The following is a 16,997-nucleotide window of genomic DNA, read 5'->3' as shown; positions in this document are numbered from 1 at the left end:
AAAACTACTGAACGGATTTAGACCAAATAACAAAAAGGGCTCTTTCTGGACCAAGAGCTACCTTTCTGCCAAATTTGGTGTTATTCACTCCAGTGTTTTTTGTGGTATCGCTGCCCGTTATCTTGGCCTTTGCTTGAGGGATCACCCCGACAGCAACTCATGTGACTGTCGAATTGTTGAGGAAAATTCACGATGATTTTTCAAACAGCAACAAAGATATAGGCAAGCAAAAAACAGCCTTTTCTATAGAAACAAGGTCCTTACTATACCTACTGGTGACTGCCAGTAGGTATACATTCATGTATATCAGGGCTCGAAAAATCATAAAAATGTGACCCGACCTACAAGTAAAGTAACTTGAATTATCTACTCTATCTAACTGCAATGTACTTGACGCTTAAACAGCTCTCAAATTGTGTGATCCTAGGACAATAGTTTACAGTTGCCTTTTTCTAAATTCTCACACGATTGCACCTTCAAATATGTGAGCTCAGCATTTCTGCAGTGCAAAAAAAAACTCTTGTGTTTAAGTAGACCAAAGTTTGCTCCATGTAGCACAAGACTCAAGCCCACATATAGGGGACACATGACCAATGACTTACTTTTAGTTTACTAATAGCATATCCATCAGGGCAGGAGTGTTTCTCAGTTTGTTTAAACACTCACTTTAAATAAATATATTACTAAACCATGATGTGGTAGCATGCTGTAATATAGACACAGTGAATTTCTAAGAAATATCCAAAAACCTTTCCACTAACTTGCAGCTTCACTGATAAAACAATATAGCGTATTAAAAATCTGTGAAAGTTGGGTATCAGAAAACATATCCTTTGCACATCAACACGTAAAGCATTATGATTTGTTTTCATCCTATTAAAATATTTTATTCATCATATAAGTACAAAAAATGGGCTTTCACAACTACTGAAATACATTTTGAAATGTTTCTACAGTTGACTTAGTGATTTAAATGTTGAATATTAGGAAAAACCTGACACCCTATAGCCTTTTATTTCACATTCCAAACAGCAGGTCAGACATTTCACCTTACAAAATCCTGGAACTCTGCAGTCAGAAGAAAAATTAAATGTAAGACAAACTGACTTTTGACCTCTGTGTACACAGAGCAAATGTGACATACTTGAACAAGATTTAAAGGCGTCTTTTATTGCTCCTCCACTTTCTGACTGAACAGAACACCTGTTCTTTGTCAACTCACCAGAAGGGGCAAGTAAGTCCTAAAACTAGCTCGACCTGATAAAAATATGACTAGCCATAGCGAGTGGCCGAGTAGATGTTTAGAGAGGTGTGTGTGTATTAAAAAAACAAATATGTATTTAAATTGTCTTTATATAAATATATGGTGTAAACTTGCCTTTTCTACCACTCATTTGCCTTTACCACAAAAATGTAAGCATTAAGCGTTGTAAAGCTACTCATTGTAATGGCTTTCCTTGTTCCGATGTACATCCCTGCAGATTTGACAAGGAGAAGTTGGTACAGCAATCTGTTAGCACTCACCATTCTGCCACCTATTCCCCTCCTGGAATGAATGAACCTGCTCTCACAGCCAAACTGTCAATCCCCAGATGACATGGCTGCACATGTGGAGACTGAGTAGAGCTAGCTAGAATCCTTTTGCCTTCCTGATGAATTCTCAGGTGTTATTCTAGCAGCCTGGATGCCTGCCGCCGCTGGAACAGATTTGTATAGTAGTGTACAGGGCATTGAGTCTTTAAAATCCTTCATGTCCAGCAGCTTGAGATTTGCAAATATTTCAGAAACTGACGTGAGAATGCCAATTGACTCTTAATATCCCTCTGTGGCATCACATACAGAAGTGGGGTCCAGGCTGAAGCAGTGTGGCAAAACCTGGTGGTACTGGAGAGTAGCTGATTACAAAAAAAGCTTTTAGATCCTGTGTAGCTACTACCCCCAACAACTTTATACACAGTCTTCTTATAATGAAATTGAACTCTGCTGTGTAATGTTCAATCACAGCTGCTATTTGCCTGCAATCCACACGACTAACCGTTCAGACATGCTACTGGATAGTTTTCCTAGCTTACAATTAATTAGTTAGCTGGACAATGATGAAAGTAATTCAGTCTTGTTTGTAATTGTGCAAACGTACTCCACCTTGTTTTTCTCGATCTTCAAATTGTAAAATGTTCAATCAATATGCAAAACATATTTTTTTAAACAAGTTGCCATGTGTGCCTTGGTGCATTTCTAATCAGTAGCTCTTACTCAGTCGCCAAATGATGAGGAGGACCTGTCACCTGCCCACATCAGATGTTTTGGGATTTTACCCAGAAAAACTCTAAAAGAAAGTAAATGAAGGAGGGATTAAATGATTACAGCTTCTTGAGGGGAATTTTATTTACTCCCTCCAGAGCCTTGCCTAAGGGCTGGGGAAGTGTTAAAACAGCCCATGCCTTCCCCTGTGCCATGCTGTGTTATCAGGGCAGCTTTCTGTTGTCCTAATGTGTGGCCCTAGCCATATTAAGTTGCCTTTGGCAAATGGGCAGAAAATACGAGATTCCACCTCCGGTCATCAGTGGGGAGATATGCTCCATTCCCCTCCTGACTTTGCAAATGAGCAATGAAGGGAAACATTTAACATATTGCATTCTCTTCCTCGTTTTACAACAGGGTGCGAGGAAAATACCATATGCCTCTGTCTAAAGGAGAGTGAATTACCTCCTTTACCCTCACCTTTCTCAGAGCCAACACTTAGCCATCACCTCTATGAGGGGAAAAGCGCCTCATTAACCCGAACACCTTGCCTTATAGTGAAGAGGTATATACCTTCCCCACACCAAATTATATACATCCACACAACCACCATTCAAGAAAACACATCCACCAACTTACGCCACCACATGACCCATCAGACGTTCCCACAAACAAAATCATATGCCAACACTCCATAATACAAGAATACATGCATCTTCATATGTCCACACAAACAACGTTGTATGCTAACTCAAACACCATCATAGGTCAATACAACCACCTTCCATACATCCATACAAGCAGTCATGCATCAACGCACCTATCATTGTACATCCACACAACTAACGTTATAAGTTGACCCAACAAAATCATATGTCCACACAAGCTATTATATGACTACAAAGCTGTTGTCATAAAGCAACATCCAAAATCATACATCTCTATGCTACCAATATCATATCCAAATACACCCAATATCATATGCCAACAACCCAAACATCCTACGGCAGCAAACCATTTATCATACACCCATACAGCTCACATCTATATGCCAACATATTGACCATCATAAGTCCACAAAATTAACATCATTGACAAACACCCCCCCATGACAAACCCATATAGCTACTATCATTTGTTCACACAGCCAACATAGATAGACACACACAAAAACTAAATAAAAAAAAATAATCAAATGAAATTGCCTGAAAAAGGCTGAATTTGACAGGGTGTTAAGGTTGACTACTATGTTAACAGCAGCTTTGTCATAAAAATGCTAAACTACTGCCATCAGTTACTCTCCCCAGCCCACCTTACTAAGCCATTCTTAAATCTGTACCCCAGCATACAGTCGTCTTAGTGCCATACACCTTTTCAAAGAGTTAAAGTAAAACTTTGCATAGTATGAAATATAATGAACTACATCATACCGGAGCACACCCACAATCATATGTCAACTCATCCGACATCATTTGTTGAGGAACCCAGTAACAATTACTTACATATCCACCATCAGTTATCCCCACAAGCAGCAACATATGTCCAAATATCCCCCATCATACCCAACACACACGTCATCATACGGCCTCACAATCAACATGTTATGTCATTACCCTCCATCAAACCTTCACACAGCCAGTATAACACACAAACACGCCCCCATCATGTGTTCACATACCCATTATCAAACACAAACTCCCCTCTCCCAGCTCATGCACCAACAACCCATCATTCTATATCCTTACACCCACCATCATATGTCCAAACACAAAGGATAATAAGTTAGCATACGAACACACACCAGCACGTCTAAGGCACCCTCCATGAAATGCCCATCCAGTTACCTTTACGTACAACCAGAGGTGCCATCATTGACTATTTCCATGTGTGATTCTACATGTGTTTGTAACTCACATGACCACCATTAAACACTAACAATCGTACCATCTTAAGCCAACATAGAGACAATAATGAATCCAAACAGGCACCACTTACCAAAACACTACGGCGTTACCTCAGAAGCACCATTATACAACCCTTTAAAGACTAATATTAACTTTATCAATAAATCTTTCAAATATATTTCCTTTCGAGCACTCTCAAGTAATAACAGTAGTAGGACTTAAGTTTGAGGTTGAAACGAGAAGGCAGTAATGAACTTCTTAATTTCATTACTTTAGTTTTTAGGGTGAACCCACTATCAGCCATTACTCAGGCCACACGGCATGTGGTACGAAACCTGTTTTCCCCTTGCCATTAACAAGGTGTTGTGCTGAGCATAGCGGGTGACATGAGTTATATCATGCCTTGTGTGCTTTCTAAATATGGCTGGGAGAATTCTAGGGTGTTTGTTGAGTTTAAATTCACTGAACCATAGCTAACCTTCACCTTTTAAAAAAAAAAAACGTTTACGAGTCACTGCATCCAAACCGCTGTGGACACCCAACACCCAGACATGTGCAGCAGGGCTTGCCTCAGGACCCTGCCAAAGGCCCAGGGAATGCATCCAGTCCACTGCTGAAGTCCAACTCTTGCTGCACACAGTCTGCGGTCATGCACGGCATGGGTTCATGTGCAGCACGGATTGGCCGCAGGGTCCTGGCCCTGCACCAACCCTTCGTGGGCAGCCTACCCCTGTTGTACACAGAAGGGGGTATTTTTACTATATACACAGTTTTTTGTAAACGTTGTGATTTTCATGAAAATTTAGATTTCAGCACAAAATTGTATCTTTTTCTTATTGTAAAGTAGCATCTGCATGATTGTGGTTTTCATGAAAATTGAAATTTTATTGTGGTGCTCTAATTTTGTTTTTAGTTGTTTCCTTCATTTTCTTATCTCTGAGAGCCCCTCCAGCACTTCCCTACGGACAAGCTTCTCTGATTATGCACCCTCATTGCTGTGGATTTATTTTTCCTAAGCCCGAAATTCACAATTTGTTTACAAATGTTTTTTTCAAGATAGCGGAAATGAAACAAATGTACTGTCTGACATTCTTCAACCAGGGCCAGCTTCATCTGAGGCATTATTTACATTTAATGAAACCCATACGGACGCCCTTCTGATAATGTGGTCTAAGTCATGCTCATGCCTACTAGTCATTAGACTCGTCATTAGACTTGTGGCTTGAAACAAGCCGTGACCCAGACTTCTTAACTAAGCACGGTACACCAAAGAAGCTAATTGTTCAAATCTTTCCTTCATCTTTTGAGAAAGAATGATGTAGTTGGCTAGTCTAGTGGTCGGTTATATTTATGCTAGTTGCTTTCTGGGGATGGACAGCCACAAGCTGTGGGAAATGGCCAGTGATATCTTGCCAACTGTCCCAGAGGACCTCGGGAGTCATTAGCCCAAGCAATACAGGTTGGTTATGATAAGGCCCAGTATGTACTGTGAGCTGGTCTGGACACTACAGACTGCATTGAAAGAACCATTGGCACCAGCGTTGTGCTGAGGAAGCACACCTAGATACATTTATAAGGAGATGTGCTAGCGTTCTTAATGGACATGCCTTTCAATGGCTCCAGGCTATTTTGAGGAAAGGATGATTTGGTACTAGATCTATTTAAGGATATTTTTACTAGACCAGGCAAGCCATTTTTCAACCAATACAGAAAACCCAGAGATTATCCCAAAGAGCTTTTTTTTTAGACTGTGCCAGCCCTCCCAGCCTGTAATGTAGCAACCAGCACTGTCCTTTCAGACTGCTGGTGTGGCTCCAACAGAGACCATTCCAGCAGCAGGGACAGCAGTCCATTAAAACTTCCTTCCCTGCTGCAAAGGTTACCAAGGCACTTTAGTTTGTCTCTGCACCCAATGGTGGAGTTTGGTACCTTGACGGTTCTGCTTCTAAAGGTAGGCTCATTGCAGTCATAGACTCCGCCCAGACCACAACTGCACTCCTGGCATCTTTGAGTTTTATCATCAACGAGCCAAAGGCCCTTGTAAGCCCCATAAGAGACATCCATTCATTTGGACTATTCTGGACATGCAGCAGTGGTTTCAGGACATTCAGGGTAATATCTGTTCCTTTGGTATCAGTTTGTCCTGAGAATGACTCCAATGTTTCTTGGACTTGTGCTGCATGCAGCATGTGTATCCCAAATGCCAGGTGGAATATTAAAGCTCTGCAGTTGAACCTCAGATTCATGTGGGCCTAGTATCATGGTTGCCTCTCTGAACTCATCCAGATCAAACAGGAGATGGCTCGGTATATTCTGTGGTGGCAAAGAAACACCAACCTGACCTGCGTGAACTCACTCTCCTTTCTGCATGTAGAGTTAATGCTGATGACAGACCCAACACTGCTGGGTGGTGGGGACCATTTGACTGAGGCGGAGATCAGAAGTCTTTGTACTCCAGCGGAGACATAGTTCTATATTGAAACTTAAAGAGATTTGCCTGGCAAAAGAGCCTGGTTCAGGTTGTCACAGACAAAGCAACCACCATGTGGTACTGCAACAAGAAGGGTGGCGTTGCATACTGGATCCTGTACTGGAGGTGCTTCGCCTCTGCAGGTGGCTGGATCAGCAGAGCATATTCCTGATTGCTAGCTACCTCTGAATGGCAGAGTGAACAAACTGAGCAGGCATTGTCAGGTGGACTACAAATGGTGTCTTCATCCTGATGAGGTCTAGAGCATCTTCGAGCGGTGGGGAATGCCCTAGCTAAATCTATTCAGTAGAATGTGCAGTATCAACAATTATGATCACTGGAGTTTCCTCCAAGACATTTGTTAGGAGACCCACTGATGCTAGATTGGACAGAAGCACTTCTGTATGCATTTTCACCTCTATCTCTCCGCCTTGCCGATAACCTCCAGAAAACAGTTTGCTGACTAAAGAACTAAACATCCAGTATACTTTGTGTCATAGAACCATAAACGGCGTGAGTTTTACCAAGGTCATCTTGGCTAGGAATGTGAGACGATACCGGCGCTTTAGAATGGAATGTCCCCATTAATAATGTACATGTGTGTTTGTTTATGAGCTATGCTTTATCTCGCTTAAAAGGTTGTGTGCAGTTAAATTATTTGAGGTTGTTAAATTGTTTCAGGCTTCACTTTTGGGAGTATTATATTGCTCTAATGTGATTAAAAAAACGTTTGTCTATTAACTTTATGTGCCAAATGGTTAACTGATATTTGTTTTAAACGTGTGGCATATCAATATAAAGGCTTTGGATCTCTATTTCATATCCTAGGTTTATTGGGAAAATGGTGCTCAGATTGTCTCCCCTCATGATAAAGAAATCTTAAAATGTGTTGAAGAAAGTGCCGAGCCATGGAATCATTCCTGGAATGAAAATCTCTCAGATACAAGTTTGTTTACAAAAGATCCTCTGGAGAAAATATGTACAGTTTACATGGAAGATCTGAAAAACATATGTTTTTACAGGTATTATGTTTTAGAATCTTTTAATTTGTTCACATCAAGTTTACTTATTGCTGTTTGTTTTTTCTAGATAACTGTTGTTTTTATTCAAACACTAAATGGTCGGTCTGTCCAATGAATCGGTCTTGCTTTCTGAAGCCTCTGGCAGACAGAAATAATTGATATGCTCCTGAGCTTCAGCACCAACCCGAGGCCCTTATTTTAAAAGGATAGATAGTACCTTTTTTAGTGATGGGGACATTCCCACTTTTTGTATTTAGGCCCTATTCTAACTGACAGTACTGATATATGAGAGTGCTTGTGCTGTTTGCTGCAAGCCTGACAGTGGGCATATGAAGTTGCTTTTATATATTGCCTCATTACATGGCAGTACCCAACTCATAGATGGATTACCTTTGTACCTGCTGTGAAAATATAATCTGAATCTTACTTCGCACATAAAATGCTTTATCCTACTGCCTTTGCAATTTCTAAGTCCAGGTGTTACTATTGTTCTTTGTAATGTCTCTTAGTGTGCTTTCCATGGTAAGATGAAAGGTTGAGCTGACCTAATTGGAATTCAAACTTGTTACTTGAAGGTCACACTAGGTATTATCAACTAATACTTAACTCGCTGGGCCACCAGCTTCATAATATGTTGTACTACTAGATGCATTTGAAGTATACATAGTAGTTGATGTTGGTCTTTAGGCCCTGTGTGTCTTGAGTGTTCTGTATTAGAGTGGAACTTCGAGGTAGATGGATAATACATGTTTTTTCTTATATGCCAGGATCTATCCACCAAGCTAGGGTTGTGCCTTACGTTTTACCAACATTTATATATGTGTTTGTATATTTGTAAGTACTGATTCATGTTGGTGTACGTTTATGGATGTATAAACCTAATCAGTCAAGTTGAACTCTTGTAAACCTGATAGTTGTTTGAAGATTGCAGTATAGGTCTCATATATATGATTCCAGAAGCCATGCAGAAGGTGTACTTCACCTTGAGCACATATTCTTCTTGTTCTGCAGAGCTACAATGAGGAATAGCTGAAGCCAGCTATTCAAAGGTATGCTGTGCGATGTATCCTGCTATTTAGCTAAGGTTTAAAATAGCTCTTAGAAGCAGCTTTTTGTTGTTAGGATGTGAGAAACCCACTAACAATGTTAGAAACATCTTTTTTTCTCACTGATTGTTTCATGCATTATTGCTTTTATTTTTGCATTTTGTGTAATTACTGTAGATATTTTGTGCACTAGGCTGGGGATTTTACAATAAACATTTTAAAATACATATCCCTGTTTCTTAGTACTACCTTTAAATATGTTATTCCTAAACAAAAGACTGTTTGGACTGCCACTGTATCCCTGTAATCATCTAGAGGGAATGATGTTGACCAGAAAACACAGTCTGCTCAAGAGGGGTACAATTTGCTTGAGTTCACCCATTGTATCAGGTGTGTTTGCGTTGAATTTAAAGCCTTTCCGGCAGAGCAGGCTGAAGTAAATGAGCATTAAGATGTTAATAAATATATATATATATATATATATATATATATATATATATATATATATATATATATATATATATATAACTACTGGCGGTCACCAGTAGGTGGTTATAGTTAGGACCTAGTTTCCATAGGAAAAACGGTTTTTGTATTGCCAATAACTTTGCCCCCGTTTGACCATTTGACCAATCTTGACAAAATTTACAAAACTAGTACGACACTGCTGCTGTCTTGAAAGTTTCAGGGTGATCTGTCAAGCGGGGACTGAGAAAAAGAGGGAGTCCCAAAACGCGTTTTCTCCATGCAAATTCCCATAGGGATTTTGAACATGGTTGCAGCCAGAACCGTGGGACACAATTAGACCAAATTTGGCAGAAAGCTAGTTTTTTGTCCGAAATGTGTGCTTTTTATAATTTGGTGTAAATCCATTCAATAGTTTTTAAAGATATTCATGGAAAAAGAAATATAGATATCTAGGGACATAGATTCTCCACGGACCCATTGTGGCGGATTCGCTGATCCATGCGCCAGAGAAAGGCCCTTATTGGCAGGTCGCAATCTGAGAGAAAAGTTGCGTCCGCCATTTTGTTTATCGATTCGGTGCGGTGGGGGAAAAAACTGTAAAAAGTGAGATAAGGGATAAAGGATAGAGGTATCCTGACACTATAGAACAGATGGAGGGGTCCATGAGGGACCCCACCCATGGTCAAAAAAATTCTCCAATTTGTTTTCCATTCTTTTTGCGGATCCGCCACAGGGCTGATAACCTCATGTAAATCTGCAACGGAACCGCAAATCTGCTCCTGGAACTTCGACAGATCCGTGAAACTAGAGCCCAATGGAAAACAAATTACGGACATTCACTCAACCAATCCTGCGTGGGGTTGGCAGTCCGTGAGGGGTTGGGTGCAGGGCCTGGCCAAATGCCAGGCCCTGCAGCCACTGTTGTGGCCCGTGGGGTGGGCAGTATGTGGGGAGGTGGTTGGGTCACAGGGCCTAGCTGCAGGCCTGGCCCTGCGACCGAGTTCCTGCTGCGTAAAAAAAAAAGCATAGAAATGCAATTAAAAAAACAAATGCTACAAGGACGTTATAATTAGGAATTAGCTTTTTTTTTTAAAACATAGAAATTCACTGAAAAAAACAATGGCTACAGGGACGTTATAGTTAGGTTCTGAATGTATTCGCCCCAAACCATTGAAAGTCAGCTCTTAGTTATGTCAGGTAACTACAACTCGTGCCCTAAGGTAACTGTAACTCACATCCTTGCCATGCACAGCTAAATATCCCACATATTACATCATTGATGGCATCTTCTATGGCATCATGGATATTATCACTCCACCATTTGCAAGAAAATTATTAATTAGAAAAGTGTGTATGGCCGGGGCACGAGTTATTGTCACCTTAAGGCAAGGTTAGGTTATATTACCTAACATTAAAGTCCCTCTAAGCTTAGTTTTTTTTAGTGAAATATATATATATATATATATATTACCTTGGTAGTTATTGATAGGTCTACTTTTCGATAGAAAGAGCGTTTTTTGGTGTGGTAATAACTTTGGCACAGTTTGATGAATCATCACAAAACTTTTTAAAAGAAAGGTTCATCCACCTCAGCTCTTTCCTCAAAGTTCAAGGTGATCCGTCTAGCGAGGCTGAATATAAAAGGGTGGGTCCCAAAGCGCAAAATCCACATGCAGTCTCCGTAGACTTCTTTAGACAAAACTACTGCAAAAGCTACTGAAGGGAATTACATTTAATTCAGCAGGAAGCTAGATCTTAGACCTCAGATTGGGATTTTGTGTAAATCCGTTCAGTAGTTGTTGAGAGAATAAGATTGAAAAATAGTTGTATATCTTGACGGCCATTTATAAATAGAGGGTACTGATTGGCCTAGGGGGCTTTATTTCCCTTAGGCATTCCCTCTCCCGGTTGACTTGGACTCCTGGGAGAGAGAGTGCTCTGATTGACTGCCAGCAACATGAGAAAAATGTTGCTGGCAGCCATTACAGGACTCAGGCACTTAGCCCTATATAAGGGGGCAGGGTAGGGATACCCTAAGCCCCTAGGTCGCTCACCAGGTCCCAGAGGGGCATCACTGAGGTCAAACAGAAAAAGAAATCCGCAAAAAATTTTGCGATCCCACGAGGCTTGCCATATCAGAAAAAAAAACTAAAAAACAAGATGGTGGCTTTGGCACAGTTATTAACTATTTAGGCACAGTTATTTACTATCTGGGCTGTATTCTTAAAGCAGAAGGGAGCTGCATGACCCCCTTTACCTCCCCTGAGTATCCAGAGGCCCCAGGGAGCCCTCAACCAGCCCCAGGACATTGTTTCCCTACCCACACCAGCATAGAGCGGAAAAACTGTGTTTGCTCTTGCTTGACTGGAACATTTTCAAAACTCCTGCCAACCAGGAGAAAACACCAAATCTGCTCCCAGCTGGTGGAAGATTTGAACATGCTCCTGCTCGCTGCAAGTGGACTTTTGATCTGTTTTGATATGTGATGCCGGCTGGGATCTAAATATTCTCTGACCCACAGGGAGCAGCATTAGTAGCTGCTTCCTTCGGGCAGGAGCAGTGCCGGCTCCTGCTGTATACAGGGAGACAGTTGGGTCTGCGTGGGCCTTAGTGCTCCCCCGCGCCCTCCGACCTGACTGTGGTGAGTGCCCTGGGTGGGCACCAGGGCATACATTTTTAACAGTAGTGTGCCCCAGGGCCAAAATCGGCCCGGGGGACCACGTGATCCCCTCACAAAAATATTACACCAGGCCACAGAGGATGGAGTCCCCATTGACAAATGAGACTCTTAAGAGGGGACCCACCTGGCCCCCTCCCCTTTTAAAAAAGGAAAATAATTTTCTGGGGTATCGGGTCCCCAGGGCCAGTCCCTGTGGCCAACCGCACCGCAGCACACAGCCAAAAGCTGTGTATATTGTGGGGTTGACTGCTTTTGTGGGGGTTTGGCACAGGGCCTGACCGCAGGCCAGGGCTTCTGAATGCTCCCCCCCCCCAGTGCACACGGCCATGTAAGAAGTCTGCACAATATGCAAGAGCCATTTGTCTTTGTTTTTTTGGTGCCACTCTTGGACATAATTGGAGAAAGGTGGGAAATATTGTTTTACAGGAGATTGTCCTGCAGACAGTTGTGTTTAACTATCTCCTTTCCATCTAGAAGATTTCCAGTGATAGTACTGTCGTTGCTGTAGGTGCAAACCATGAGGGGTTTGAACCCTCTGAGGGAAATAATGGCTGTCATAAGGTCTGTATCGCCTTCTGAACTCCTTTCTCTTCTCCTGGCTATCTGATTTTAAAGTTTCCATTTAGGCTTCATTAGTCACATCTCATCACCCACATGTGAGCCGAATAATGTTGAACCTGAGAATGGTAAATTAACAGTCCTCTGTTGCACTTCAGTTTTTAGGCTGGTCAGTTTCAGCCAAGAATTGCATTTTGTAGAGATGCCATGCAATACCCAAGCACTGCGTCTGATGAATCTGCTGTGCCCACAGTTATTTGATTAGAAACTAGCATTCCTTCATTAGTGACCTTGTGGAAGTCTTGTCTGTTCTTTGGGGAGTTTGCCTGTGTAGTTTTGTAAAGTCCCACAGGTAATGATCATATATTTCCAAGAGACCTGTTGCACTTGCTGCCCCTATAATTTGTGCAGATGTTCCGCACATTTGTCTCCTTAATGAGTCCATCCTTTTGCTCTTTTTGTCTGACGGGGGAGTAGAAAGAGGAGCATCTGCATGTGATTATTTTGTAGCTGCAGCTATCTGGTGTAGGATCTTACCTTAAAAAATGAAGTCCTGTTCCAGTGGGTTTTACTATTTTAGAAATCTGGAAGGGACAGACCTAATCAATGCAGGCATAAAATGGCTCCATTGCGGTAAAAGACCTGGACCAAAGGCATTTAAGGTCTAGAAGAGTTTCTTTGGTGTAGAGTCTCAAAGATGACTTCACTTAAAGTAATCATTGTTGGCATTGTGATGTCCAATTTTATAGCCCTTCTCACTAATACATCATTAACGGTGGAGAGATTGTCTTCTGGAGAGACCCTAGCTGGAAGAGTGGCCATTAAGGTTGGATAGTAATTTCTTATAGAAGATCATGAGGTAGTTGAAGCAGAATAACTTCTATGGTGAGATTGAGACCTTGCTGATCCTCTACCTAATCATCTATAATGAGAAGCGGTTGATCTTGCAGTAGATGGTCTTCTAGATCTAGTTCTAGATCTAGCAGAAGTTTTATTCCTTCTTCTCGGTGATCCCAGTCATCTTGGAGGAGCTGTCTGACTTTTGAAGGAGCAGACATGGCTTCTCCTAACAGTCTTGGAGATGTGACTGGCCCAGGTGACAGCAAAATAGAACAAACCGTCTCTAGTGAGTTCCTTGAAGGCAAATATGTTTGAGAATTATCCGAAGCAGGAGTACCCCTTCTCTGTTTACTTAAGCTTTACAGCCATCTTGGTGATAAGTGGACTGATGGAGATCTAGGCCTTGCGGGCACAGATGTTGGTCTTAACCACGACTGATGTGACAGTGAAGTCTTCATTGATGGAGGAGGACTCAACATCGGCGAGAGATGCTTTGCTGGAGGCAGGGGAATCTTTGATGTCGATGTGGCTGCTTCAAAGTCAGCTTGGTGGTGTCTTCGACAGAGGAAGCTTCAACGTCAACAGGAGTTGCTTTGTTGACGACATTGTCTTTGACGTCGACTGTGGATGCCTTGATGTTGACCTTGGTGGTGTCGATGGGCAGGGCTCAGCGTGGTAGAGGTATTGCAGTTGATAAAGGGGTTCTCAGCATCGACACTTGCCTAAGTGTTGATCGACTATGGTCCCTTGATGTAGAAAGGCGTCTCGAGGTCAACTTCTAAGGAGTCCCTGTCGATGGCAAACAGGTAGGTAGGTAGGTTCTTCAACGTCACAGTCCTTCACGTCATACTCCTCTGTGTTGATCGGGACCAATATCTCTCCGCTTCTCTCGGATCTGCGTCCAAGGGAGTTCTTGGAGTGGCAGGAAAGTGCTTGGGTGGGAGACCGTCTTTCACCATGGCTTCTTGAGGAACAAGCAGTCTTCTTATGGTGGTTTTCTTGCTGTTTTTCTTGTAGTACATGCAGTCTGATGTTTCTTTTTCTCTGTCTCTCAACGTTCTGGATAGCTTTTTCCACTGCCTGCATAAAGTAGGATGGGGATCTTCTAGAAGTCAGTGAATATAGACACTGTATAGATCTGTTTGAGCTATCTTCTTCATACAGGAATAGCGCTTCATAAAAAGTGAAGGCATTCTGACAGAAAAAAGGATCACTTTTAGTCAGAAAAAAGTGTTAAATCACTGTAATCCTAAAAGGATTTGGAATACCCGAAATACAAGTTTTGAAACTTTTCCAAAACGGCAGAGCTCAGTGCCCCAGGATCTTGTTTTCCGGAACTGAAAAAATGACCTGACCTACCTGTCCCGTAGGTAATAATGGCATACTGAGGGTACTGTGAGATTCTTAAAGGCACAGTGCCAGGTTCATTGGCTGAATGTATTACTTGCAGCATATAAGCTAATTATGTCCTGCATTTCTTTGTCTTTTTTATTAAAATTTATGAGAGGTTTGCTATGTTTACCTTTACTTTAGGTTGACTTGTGTGAAAGTAAATGTTTTTCTTTTTTTAAATGAAAATAGAATTTGGACTTCCTAGCCTATATATAGGCTGCAATTTTTTGTGAGTGTAAATATTTTTTTAGATTGATGTATGTATACATACATTTATTTTATAAGTGCTCACGGGTCCCAGGCACATGGGCATGACTATTCAGTGCTTGTGACTTTTGATGAGGATACCCCTGGAAGAGAACTAGGATTACAGTTAAGTAACTGTGCTTTTTCTTCTTGGAGTGCCCCTGATTATGCTGACCTGTTAAAGTAGCAACAGAAAGTTGAGGACACAGCTTGTTCAGCTTTGCCTCAGAAACTCCGGAATTCAAGATCTAACATTTAACAGGAGGCCAAACAATTTGTAAACCTGCCACAGTGAGGAGAAAACTGAGATTGTGTTAAAGGTAAGTCCAGAATGTGATGAAAATTGCACCAAAAATCTAAAAGTAAAATATCCTGAATGAGTGAGAGACAGAATCCTTCTATGAAACTCTGAATGCAGAGACTAAAGTTATTTCTGAATAGATGATAACTCTTTGGAGTGGCATACACAAGTATAAAGTCTCCTCTAAAAAGTATAAGATATAGGCTCACAGATAAGCTGTCATCACAGTGGTTTAAAAAATAATGTTCACCTCTTGCTGAAGGTAAATTACACACTGAACGCCTTGTTTCCCGGGGTCCTATTTTCTGACTCCCTGCACACGTTTCATTTCGGAGCTCTTCTAACTCGACATGATTGCTGATAACTTAGTCTTTGGGCCAGAGCCCAGTTTACCAACTTTACTAGAAATCAGGATTCCAGTCAGTTATTAATCGCTCTGATAACTAAGAATTCTGGTGAAATGTGATGGGTGGAGGACATGGGATTACAGATTGTTAAAATGAAATTCCGACAAATACATTCTATTTTGAACTGAATATTGGAAAGTACCCGTTAGGAGAAGGAAGGTGTATGTGATTTGCCTCAAGAAGACTCTTTTCTTGAGCGTACATGGGGAAGAAGAAGAAAATGAACATTCATCTGAAACTCCTACCTTTCCACAAGCATAGAAAACCTGAATTGTTTTGAACAAAAATAGGCATGCCTTGAGAGGAGGGCAGTTAGTATCAGATCTAACTAACTAGTTGGTTCAATCGACTTGTGCAACGTACAGCTCATATTGTCACCATACAAATTAATGGTAATTCGATGTCTTTGGGTATAACTTCAAAAAGATTTACCTTGTATCAAGAACTTGGTGCAGAATCTGTATCGCCCTCAGATGAGGGCATAGATAGTTTTTCGAAGACTCCCAGTGGAGATTGTTTCATTGGAATAAAGGGCAGAACGCATAGCACTTTTTAGAGAAAAGAGACTAAGGGTGTAAAAGAATCATTAGCTGCTACTAAAATTCCCAGAAAGCGGGATACCAGAAGAAGTATATCAGATTTTTAAAGCTTAAATAATCCCTTTATTTAACATTGTTTTTCTTGATTTAATTCCAGGGGAAAAGGACACCCTCCCTCATTTAAAAAGAGCGAAGTGATACATTTTCTCAAACCAAGTAAAGATAACGAATGGTGGTTGTCACATAGACTTATAACCCTCTCAAAGATGCACTATAACATATTTATAATGTTTCTTGAGAAGCATTCCTAAACTGTTTTGTAGGAGTCAGATGGGTTGTCTTCCAGGCATGTTATTGGGATCAAATATTCACTCCTTCTTGGAAGTAATAAGTCAAACTGAGGTCGGAAATGAACCCATGCTGGTTTCATTTTTAAGTGTGGAAAATTAATTTTACTTGATTAACTGGGTATACTTGATAAAGGTTTTGGTTTATTTATATATTTCTCGAAGATCATCATAGAACTTTATCAGGGAGCAGCTGCTAAATTTCCATTGGAAAATTCAGCACGTAGCATGATTAATATTCATTGTGAGACCTGCCAGGGGTTTTTCCTGTTACTGCTCTTCTTTGCGCTTTTTAATGAAGTTTTGTTGAGAACATAATTAAGGTAAAATAATAGTCCTAATATGCCTTTAATTTCAAAATATTTGTTTATATGTGGACAATGTGGCTCTTTTTCTGTTTGAGAAAACCAAAATTGCACCAGCGGACCAGGTAGCCCTATTTACTCCAGTATTGGAACTTTCATAGATTCACATGCTTGAATCATTCCCCGTCGTCGAGATGGGAGCCCCCAGTACAAATTACACAAGTAGTGTTG

The 16,997-nt window shown here is 41.1% G+C and overlaps 1 protein-coding gene across 1 annotated transcript in view; it reads left to right on the top strand.

Moving 5' to 3' along the window:
- Positions 1 to 16,997, top strand: part of PGM2L1 (phosphoglucomutase 2 like 1) — a 522,422-nt gene that overhangs the window by 218,405 nt on the left and 287,020 nt on the right. The window contains exon 6 of the mRNA XM_069203801.1: positions 7,444 to 7,637. Coding sequence (XP_069059902.1) covers positions 7,444 to 7,637 — 194 coding nt within the window. The remainder of the gene's footprint in view (positions 1 to 7,443; positions 7,638 to 16,997) is intronic.

The sequence above is a fragment of the Pleurodeles waltl genome, chromosome 8, assembly GCF_031143425.1.
Source record: "Pleurodeles waltl isolate 20211129_DDA chromosome 8, aPleWal1.hap1.20221129, whole genome shotgun sequence".
NCBI lineage: Eukaryota > Metazoa > Chordata > Amphibia > Caudata > Salamandridae > Pleurodeles > Pleurodeles waltl.
The sequence above is the reverse complement of the archived record's forward strand: the minus strand, read 5'-3'. Positions and strand labels throughout refer to the sequence as shown.